This window comes from Ipomoea triloba, chromosome 2, assembly GCF_003576645.1.
Source record: "Ipomoea triloba cultivar NCNSP0323 chromosome 2, ASM357664v1".
Lineage (NCBI taxonomy): Eukaryota > Viridiplantae > Streptophyta > Magnoliopsida > Solanales > Convolvulaceae > Ipomoea > Ipomoea triloba.
The window spans coordinates 2942035-2950136 of NC_044917.1; the positions used below are offsets into that span (position 1 = coordinate 2942035).

Here is an 8102-nt window from a genome sequence, read left to right on the forward strand (position 1 = left end):
CTCATAATTTTTCTCGAAACTGTCGTGTTTATGTTTTAATTTACTTGATTTATTTATTATACTACGTAGTAATTAGTGTAATAAACTAATAATCCGTTAAGGAATGAAACGAGGATTTAACGTTAGAGTAACCGGGGCGGAAAAGAAGGGAGTTGCAGGCGACAGGAAGATGCCTCGCACTTTAATTTCCACGCACTTAAACCGTTCAATGTCGTCGCCGTAGTCTTCGCGCCAGACTTCTTCCTCTCATGACCTCCACTGTACCCAAAAACAAATAAATCTAAAATAAATAAATAAATAAATAAATATAAAGAAATAAATAAAACATTCCTCCAGATCAGAGCTTCTCTCGACATAGGATAAAATACGCACGCTGGTATTCGCGCATTATCATCTTCAGAACATGAAATCCTCAATCTTTGTAAGCCTTTTGTTTCTCTCTCTCTCTCTTACGTATGTCGAGCAGCCGTGGTGTATAATATATTCGTTGAATCCATGCAATGTTCTTGCCTTCCTGGGTTTCTGATTATTAATGTTTTTTCTGTTATAGAATATATAATGGCCATGCAGAAATTAAAGTACGAATCTTGGGTTTCAAGACACGAGATTTGGCTTGATTTGTTAACTAACTGCATGTAGATTAGTTAATTTCTGTAATGTATGTATCATATATATGCTTGTATAGCGCCGTTTTAGGATCTTAAATGGTGTTTTAATTTCTTTGCTGATTAATAATGGCGTTGATTTGTTCTAGGATTAACCTCTGATGGATGTCTTCATAGATTCTGGTGAATGTCTGCATTTGGCATCACCATTTCATTTTGAATAAAGACGGGCAATACATTTATATATATATATATATATATATGTGGGTGTTTGGTAAATAGTTGTTAGTTGGTTGATTTAGTAAATTTGACTAATTAATAACATTAGTTGATTGTAAATGGTAAATTAGGTGTCCTCTGATGGATGTAGTCTTCATCGATTCTGGGAATCTCTGCATTTGGCATCACCATTTCATTTTGAATAAAGACGGGCAATACATTTATATATATATATATGGGCGTTTGGTAAATAGTTGTTAGCTAATTGAGTTAGTAGATTTTACTAATTGAAAACATTAACTGATTATAGAAAGATGTTTGATAAATTAGTTATTAGATAATAACTGATTACATACAAGATAAATTTATCAAAAAGTTTATCCAAAAAGCAAAGCAAAGCAGCCTTTTGAATTTCATTGTCATGGAGCAATAAGCCGTAACTGTTTTACAAAGCAGGGCCATAATTTATATAAAAAGATTATTACAATTTAACTGAAAAATACTCCGTATTACATTTCTGGCTTCTGTCTTACTCTTTCATTTTAATTTGATTTAATATGTTTTTTTTTATGCGATACTTGTGTTAATAGTTGGTAATTAACCTGCAGGCGTCTATAGTGAGAGACCAGAAGAGGAGGAGGTCGTTTATATGCCTGCTTTTTCCTACAGCTTCTCTCTTCTTTCTGCTGCTCTTCACAGGGAGTTCATTCATTCAAATTCGTAAGGAGGTGCTTAATTTCATTTCATTCTATCCTTTTTTTTTTTTTTTAAGTATGGTAAATGGTGTGCACAAGATAAATCCATTTTTGTGACCTGTGTGAAATAAGGTAAATCAGTATAAGTTATCCTGGCTCAAACAAACTAAGAAAGTCAATAAGATACTCTCACCGGAAGTTGAATTTGGAGCCTTTATGGTTACCAAATCAACAATCTGGCCGGAGAACGTAGTGCAGAAATGTTGTGTTTTTGTAACTTGGTTGGAATTGTTGTTTGTGTGCAGAAACTTATCAGATGGAGAAGGGAGGACGTAGATTCATGTGAGGTTTGTTGTTCGCCCTAGAAGTTTTGGGTCCTGTTGAGTAGCCCAAGTAGTGTTTGATAAATTGTCACATCTGGTTTAGAATAAATGCAGACCTCCTGGAAGTGAGTCATTGCCAGAAGGCATTGTTGCCAAGGATTCTAACCTGGAAAGGCGCCCGCTCTGGGGTTCTCCAAAGGTACCATCATCTCATCTCTCTCCACCAATGTGAAAAAGGCCAACCAAAACCCCTACATCTCATTATTGCAACTTCTTTAATTGGCAAAACAGAAATTAGAGCGTGGCGCAAACCTATTTGCAGTTGCAGCTGGGATAAAGCAGAAAGAAAAAGTGGACAAGATGGTGGAGAAGGTGAAGGCTTCAAATTTATCAATCAATTTAAAAAATAAAAATAAAAATTTAGATACTATCCGAGGAAGAATATGAATTGGGTAACCCTGCTTTGTTACCCAAGCCGGCAAAAATTCAAACCAAGAAAGTTATTAGATCGCGAGAGTCAAACTTATAACCTTATTGTTATCATTTTTTTGACATTATTTATAGTTCATAGTTATGATGCTTTCTCTGTATGGAATTGCAGTTCCTTTCATATAATTTCACAGTAATGCTTTTCCATTATGATGGCATTGTTGATGAATGGAAGGATTTTGAATGGAGCAATATTGTGATACACATTTCAGCTCTCAACCAAACCAAATGGTACGTCAAATTGACTGATGCATTCTGACTTTAACTAAAAGTCTAAACTGATAGTTAAATCATTGTGTTCTGTCTTTAATTAAAAGTTTAAATTGATAGTTGAGTTATGCATGTATATGTATTATGTTCAACAATTTCAAATATTTTTAACATATATATTATGTTCTTATTACACAATTATTCAGGTGGTTTTCAAAGAGGTTCTTACATCCAGATATAGTTGCAGCATACGAATATGTTTTTATATGGGATGAAGACCTTGGAGTTGAAAACTTCGACCCCGAAAAGTATGCTCGCTTTGTATACATATATTCTCTAAAGACGTTTTTTGGCTGAGTTTTTGCGGTTTCTGATGATGGATCTTGTATGTGCCGTTTAGTTATATCTCCATTGTGAAAAATGAAGGGCTTGAGATTTCACAGCCGGCACTGGATCCTAGCAAATCAGAGGTGCATCATCAGATTACAGCGCGAGGAAGGAGATCAAAGGTGCACAGGTAGTGTTTGTGTTTTTGTCGCAGAGAAGATTTTTCTGTATTGGTGTTCCAGAGCTTTAATCTGCTGCAATGGTGTTCACACTTAATGCTCTTTTGCTAATCACCATTGCAGGAGGACTTATAAGCTTGGGGACAAGGGCATTGTGTGCAACAGAAGTAGTATGGCTCCCCCTTGCACTGGGTACAGAATTTATATGCAGAAACAGCTCTGTATAGTTTGTTGAACTCTTTTCTGCTGCAAATTCTCACTCAGAAAGAACAATCTGTGCAGGTTTATTGAAGTGATGGCTCCTGTATTTTCAAAGGCGGCGTGGCGCTGTGTATGGTATTTGATCCAGGTTCTCCCTTTATTTCCCATGGTTCCATTTCACCATTAAAGAAAAAAATCGAGAATTTCTCCTTTTAGTAAATGCACCCGGAATTGAAAACACTTGAGTAGTTCCATGTGCTTCTAGTCTGACAGACCATTACTTCTGCAGCTGTGCATTGTGAATCACTATATTTTCTCCCCTTTTTTGAGTGTAACAGAATGATTTGATCCATGCTTGGGGATTGGACATGCAACTTGGTCACTGTGCACAGGTGATTCATAACTCATGACCCTCAATTTGTTTTCTCCTAGCTAAGAACCAGAAAGGTGGTTATGGCTGACAGATTGACAGTGTATAAGTAGGTGTTTTTGTTCCTTGTTTCTTAGGGAGATCGAACTGTCAAGATTGGTGTTGTTGATGCGGAGTACATCGTGCATTATGGATTTCCAACTCTAGGAGAACCGTCAGGAAAAAAGGTCAAAGAATCATCAGGAGACGAGGTCAGACACTAGTTATGCAAATTCTAAAAGTCTAAACTGATAATAAGACTACATATTTATTTTGTGTTATATCGTATTCTTCAATTGCAGGCTACGACAACAACCACCACATCCAACTCAATTGACTTCAGAGTTGAAGTAAGTCTCTCTTTCTGAGCATATATATAATATATAAACATAAATGTACAGTTCAACTATCGACAATATTCCACATATTGATGGGAGTTCATAAAAAACTAGTCAATCTAACTATCAACTTAGATATTTAGTTTATACGAAACACATTATTCAATTTCTCCAACTAGAGAAACAAAATGGAGAAACTAGAGTATAAAACATGCCATATTGTCTCCAATGGAGAGTGCTAAACAATCCTTTTGACAAGTAAGATGATGTTGTAGGTGAGAAGACAGTCTTATAATGAATACAAGGTGTTCAAGAGGCGATGGAAAAAGGCTGCTGAGATGGATAAGTGCTGGATAGATAAGTATCCGAATGATACATCGATTGTCATGAAGTAAAGAACAAAATAGGTATTTCAAAGACATCATATATTTTATAAAGTAAAGAGCAAAATAGGCATTTCAAAGGCATCGCATTGAGTATTAGCAAGCTATTTATGTTTAAGATTCTTAATCCTTTTCCTAGGAGTAGGATGATTAGTATAAAGGTAGGGGTTTTGGCATGAATTATTGTGGAAAATAGAAAATGAGAAAGCATTTGTTGTGAGTAGCTGTACAAGCCATTCTATAGGGTTTTTTGCATTGTACTGGTCACGTGCAAATTCTTGAATAATCTTCCAAAAAAAAAATAAAAAAATTTCACAAGATATAAAGAGAGAAGATGACTAAATAGCTTCCATCATCATCATCTTCCCGGCTTGTCCTCTATGAGCACATGGGTTGTTTGGACATTGCCATCCCAAAGAAAATGAGATTAGGTCAAAGAGATTCCCCAACACTGGTCACCCAACATTTGTAATTTGAGATCTGATTTGTACCCCCCCCCTCCCAAAATAATTTGTCTATTGCGAATCATAAACACAATCTTGTTGATACAACATTGACTTGTAGATTGTTAAATGAAGCATTTGTCTATGTTCCAACAAGACAACATGGATTTATGTAATGAAAATTGAGTTTTGTGTCTCCGAGTTATAGCTTAATTGGTTGCCTAATTCAAAATAAAAGTAATAGTTTGGTTTGCTAGTCGTTAATTTGCTCAGTTGCCATGTGTGGACGCAAATCCTATTGAAGAGAGTAGTATGAATTTGTCCGGTTGTGAATTTTAATGTACAAACACTTTAACGAATCTGGGCCCTCTAAGGCTGTAAAGTATATCAAAGTTCTAGTACAGGAACAGGTGGATACGACTCTCAAGTTTGTGGTGAAAAACAAACTTTAAGGAATTGACCTTTGTGACTTCAAAGGTAGTTAGGGACTGCACAATGCAATGAATTGCCACTCATGAAGTCAATAAAGCAGTATAACATCACAACATTATTGTTGTAACATAATGGTAGCTTGGCTTCATTGCCCTGACCTACTTCCACCCCTCCATAACAGCCCTATTATTTTCATCCATAAAGTCTCATCTAATTTATTTATTGCCAGTGGTCAAGATAATGAAGGTTCTTTCCCCCCTACTTCCCTCTCTAATCTGCCATTCTAGGGTGGGCACCAGCAAGAGATCTGTAGGGCTGTGCCTTATTTATCAGGACAACCAAATCAATTTCCATAGATAACCATCTCACCTATTCAACATAAATACACACCAAACCTTGTAGACCTCGCATTGGTGCAAGTCTCCGGAGGGGATTGCACCCTAGTCCGGAAGGCCCCACCTACCCCTGCTCTAGAGGCACGGTGGAGATAAATCGCAGAATGCTCCTCAACGGCCTACATGTACACGGGTACTCACAAGGCTAATTCTATAGGAATTGAACTGTGTACTCCGTGACCTTGAACAGAATTCTTAACTCTCTTTAAATTGGTCAACTAGCTCAACCTTGTAGACCTCACATTGGTGCATGTCTCCGGAAAGGATTGCACCCTAGTCCGGAAGGCCCCACCTACCCCTGTTCTGGAGGCATGGTGGAGATAAATCGCAGTATGTTCCTCAACGGCTGTGCACAAGTACTCACAAGGCTAATTCTATAGGAATTGAACTGTGCATTCTGTGACTTTAAACAGAACTCTTAACTCTCTTTAAATTGGTCAACCAGTTCAACTATTCCTCCGGACACAAGAGACTATAAGATTCAAAGATCTACCATCCATCTACTATGACCAAACAGAGCTCTGAACAAACCGTATGCACCGCATTGACCTAGGCTCGATTTAGTTGCAGAAAAGCAAGAGGATCTTGAAAGGCACGAGCCCTTCCATTGCGCGAGGGAAGCAGGCAAAACCATCTATGTATGGTATCTCAGTTCTCACTATAGTCAACCTAGCCCAACGAAGAACCAGATAAACGTTGAAGAGCATATGAAAGGCACAAAAAAGTCCAAATCCAATCCAAGAATTAGTCAAAACACTAGACAAAAGGCCAAGGGGTACAAACACACAATGCAAAGGCTAAAATAGCAGCAGGGTGGCAATATCATTTGTTCATTATAAAATATGGCCCCGGCATTATAGTCATATGCACACACCTACCCACTGTCAGAGTCAAGTGTAAACAAATAATTGATGATCCAAACATTCAACCAAATAATATTATCTTAATCCCTGTACTAAGTATCTCTGTTAACAAATAATGCTATTCTTAATCCCTGTAAACAAATAATGTTCTATCTTAATCCCTGTAATAAGTATACCTGCAAAACATCCTCACAAGGCAAACATCATTGTTCTCAAAAAAGAAGAAGAAAATAGTGGTAACATCAATCACTAATATATAATTTAAAGGAAATATAATGATATAATTAACCCCACTAAGCTTTCATTATGAGAGACAAGCTTTCTTATCTCACACTCAAAGCTCAAAACAACCTAGTTCTTGGTTCTACTAAAACAACCACATAAATTAACACTAAAACAAGGACTAAGTAGCAGCAAAAAATGAACTGGAAATAGCTGTCCTGTCCTGTCCCCAAAACAATTATAGACAAGAAATAAACAAATAATCTAGAACAGATATTCCTACTCCTTTCCCACACTCAACACAATCAGATTTACTAGGAACTAAATTAATTTTCCTCTTTTTTTTCCTTAATTAAATAGGGAGAGCATTAAAGAAGATAGATACAGTACTTTTTTTTTTTTTGGGTATTTCTGCTTCTAGAGATGGCATCCAAAGCAATTACAGGTCTTGGGGGTGAAAGAGCAGAAGCCAAAGGGCCTGTTTGGGATGTTGCAATTGATGGCATAGCAGCAGGGAGTTGGGAGGCAGTAGCCTTTTCCGGCGCCGCCGCAGCAGGTGCAGAGGGCGCAAATCTGGAAGCTTCCGAGCTTCCTCCGGGTGTCATTCAGCATCACCGCCATCTTCTCCGCCTTCCCCGGCTCAAGAAGCGGGACCCACCCTTCATTTTCCGGCGCCGCCGACGTGTTTGCCTAAAAACCCACACCAAGAAAATGGATATAAGCCTGGGAAAATGCCAAGAAAATCAAATCTAGAGAAAAATTTAAAAAAAGGGTATAGTGCCCAGAAGCCCAGAAGGGCAGAATACTCACCTGAGAGTCTATGATTCCATGGGAAGTAATGAACAGGAGGAGGAATAGAAGGGAGGAGAGAACCCTACTAGTGGCAGTAGGAGACATTTTTGTGCTTTTGAATTTCTTTGCTTTTTACCTTTTTTTGCTCTTTCCTTTTTCTGGGCGGTGGTGGTGGTGGAGAAAACAGTGGGTGTTTGGGGTTTAGGCCTACAAATCTTGAAAATGGTGGGAGGCTGATTTCTTTTCTTGGTGATTCCAATCTAATGATATATAAAGTGGGTGTGTGGGGGGCTGTGCTTTAATGGCATTCAAATGTCAACAACTTGGTGAATTTGGATTTCGGAAAATAAAAAAACTTATTTTAATGGTAGCAATAATAATGCAGACTATAGAATGGGGAGGGGAAGAAGAAAGGGAAACCAAATTATGTAAAGTGGGTGGGGGACGGCACCACAGTAACTCTCAGTGAGTGAGAGTGAGACTGTGAGAGTGGACTTCATTACATTATGGGTTGGTTCTCTACTTAACTTGGAATCAAGTCATCAACTACTCCGACACGTGGTCTACGTAAACACTA

At 37.7% G+C, this 8102-nt stretch overlaps 2 protein-coding genes across 3 annotated transcripts; one reads left to right on the top strand and one right to left on the bottom strand.

Moving 5' to 3' along the window:
- Positions 1–348: 348 nt before the first annotated feature.
- Positions 349–5019, top strand: LOC116011060. 2 transcript variants are annotated; one of them, XM_031250571.1, is made up of 14 exons: positions 349–421; positions 1433–1552; positions 1825–1866; positions 1946–2041; positions 2134–2214; positions 2444–2562; positions 2748–2849; positions 2942–3058; positions 3171–3239; positions 3330–3396; positions 3587–3640; positions 3756–3869; positions 3960–4007; positions 4271–5019. In XM_031250571.1, exons 1-14 carry the CDS (start codon positions 404–406, stop codon positions 4388–4390), a joined length of 1167 nt encoding a protein of 388 aa, XP_031106431.1. In that variant the 5' UTR covers positions 349–403; the 3' UTR covers positions 4391–5019. The 2 variants fall into 2 exon arrangements, with proteins under 2 accessions (XP_031106431.1, XP_031106432.1); XM_031250572.1 differs by lacking the exon at positions 349–421 and having other exon boundaries at positions 1346–1552; positions 1825–1861; positions 1957–2041.
- Positions 5020–6742: 1723 nt separating this feature from the next.
- Positions 6743–7992, bottom strand: LOC116010638. Its single transcript, XM_031250122.1, has 2 exons — positions 7544–7992; positions 6743–7423 (listed from the first exon to the last, which is right to left on the bottom strand). The coding sequence occupies exons 1-2, from the start codon at positions 7628–7630 to the stop codon at positions 7151–7153; spliced, it is 360 nt and encodes a 119-aa protein (XP_031105982.1). The 5' UTR covers positions 7631–7992; the 3' UTR covers positions 6743–7150.
- Between the last annotated feature and the right edge of the window lie 110 nt (positions 7993–8102).

What these genes read in the sequence shown, in the direction of transcription:
- LOC116011060 (XM_031250571.1), top strand. An exon ending in CGCTCTGGGGTTCTCCAAAG is followed by an intron (nt 2,042 to 2,133) that starts GTACCATCATCT and finishes TTGGCAAAACAG; the next exon opens with AAATTAGAGCGTGGCGCAAA. An exon ending in TGGACAAGATGGTGGAGAAG is followed by an intron (nt 2,215 to 2,443) that starts GTGAAGGCTTCA and finishes ATGGAATTGCAG; the next exon opens with TTCCTTTCATATAATTTCAC.
- LOC116010638 (XM_031250122.1), bottom strand. Translation starts at nt 7,630, where the DNA reads ATGTCTCCTACTGCCACTAGTAGGGTTCTCTCCTCCCTTCTATTCCTC. An exon ending in ATGGAATCATAGACTCTCAG is followed by an intron (nt 7,424 to 7,543) that starts GTGAGTATTCTG and finishes GTGGGTTTTTAG; the next exon opens with GCAAACACGTCGGCGGCGCC.